The sequence below is a fragment of the Eimeria mitis genome, genomic scaffold, assembly GCF_000499745.2.
Source record: "Eimeria mitis Houghton genomic scaffold, Emh_scaff333, whole genome shotgun sequence".
In the NCBI taxonomy this organism is placed as follows: domain Eukaryota; phylum Apicomplexa; class Conoidasida; order Eucoccidiorida; family Eimeriidae; genus Eimeria; species Eimeria mitis.
Window position 1 is genome coordinate 11,151 of NW_013571669.1, and position 348 is coordinate 11,498.

General features: G+C 61.2%; 1 protein-coding gene across 1 annotated transcript in view; it reads left to right on the top strand.

The window, feature by feature from the left end:
- Positions 1-234, top strand: part of EMH_0008330 (uncharacterized protein) — a gene marked incomplete at both ends in the record, with an annotated part of 9,667 nt that extends 9,433 nt beyond the window's left edge. Inside the window, one exon of the mRNA XM_013498316.1 lies at positions 1-234. Coding sequence (XP_013353770.1) covers positions 1-234 — 234 coding nt within the window.
- Positions 235-348: the final 114 nt, after the last annotated feature.

Below are 348 nucleotides of genomic sequence, written 5' to 3' on the forward strand. Positions count from 1 at the left end.
GTCTGCTCATCGCCCTTTGCAGCCTGGCAGCAGCAGCAGCAGCAGCAGCAGCAACAGCAGCAGCAACAACGACAACAGCAGCAGCAGCAGGTCCTCACAAAGCGGCATGCTGCCACAAGCCACGACGCCTTCGCTGCAGCAGCAGCAGCAGCAGCAGGAACACCAGCAGCAGCATCAGCAGCAGCAACAGCTGCAACGTCAGCACCCGCTGCTGCCTCAGCAGCATACACCTGAGCGGGACCGTACGCAATCCCCAGCTCCTGCTGCGGTAGCGACTGCTGCTGCTCCAGAACCCAGGTCCTCAAACACCTGCGGTATTTGCAGAACATTGGGGAAAGGGCACAGCAG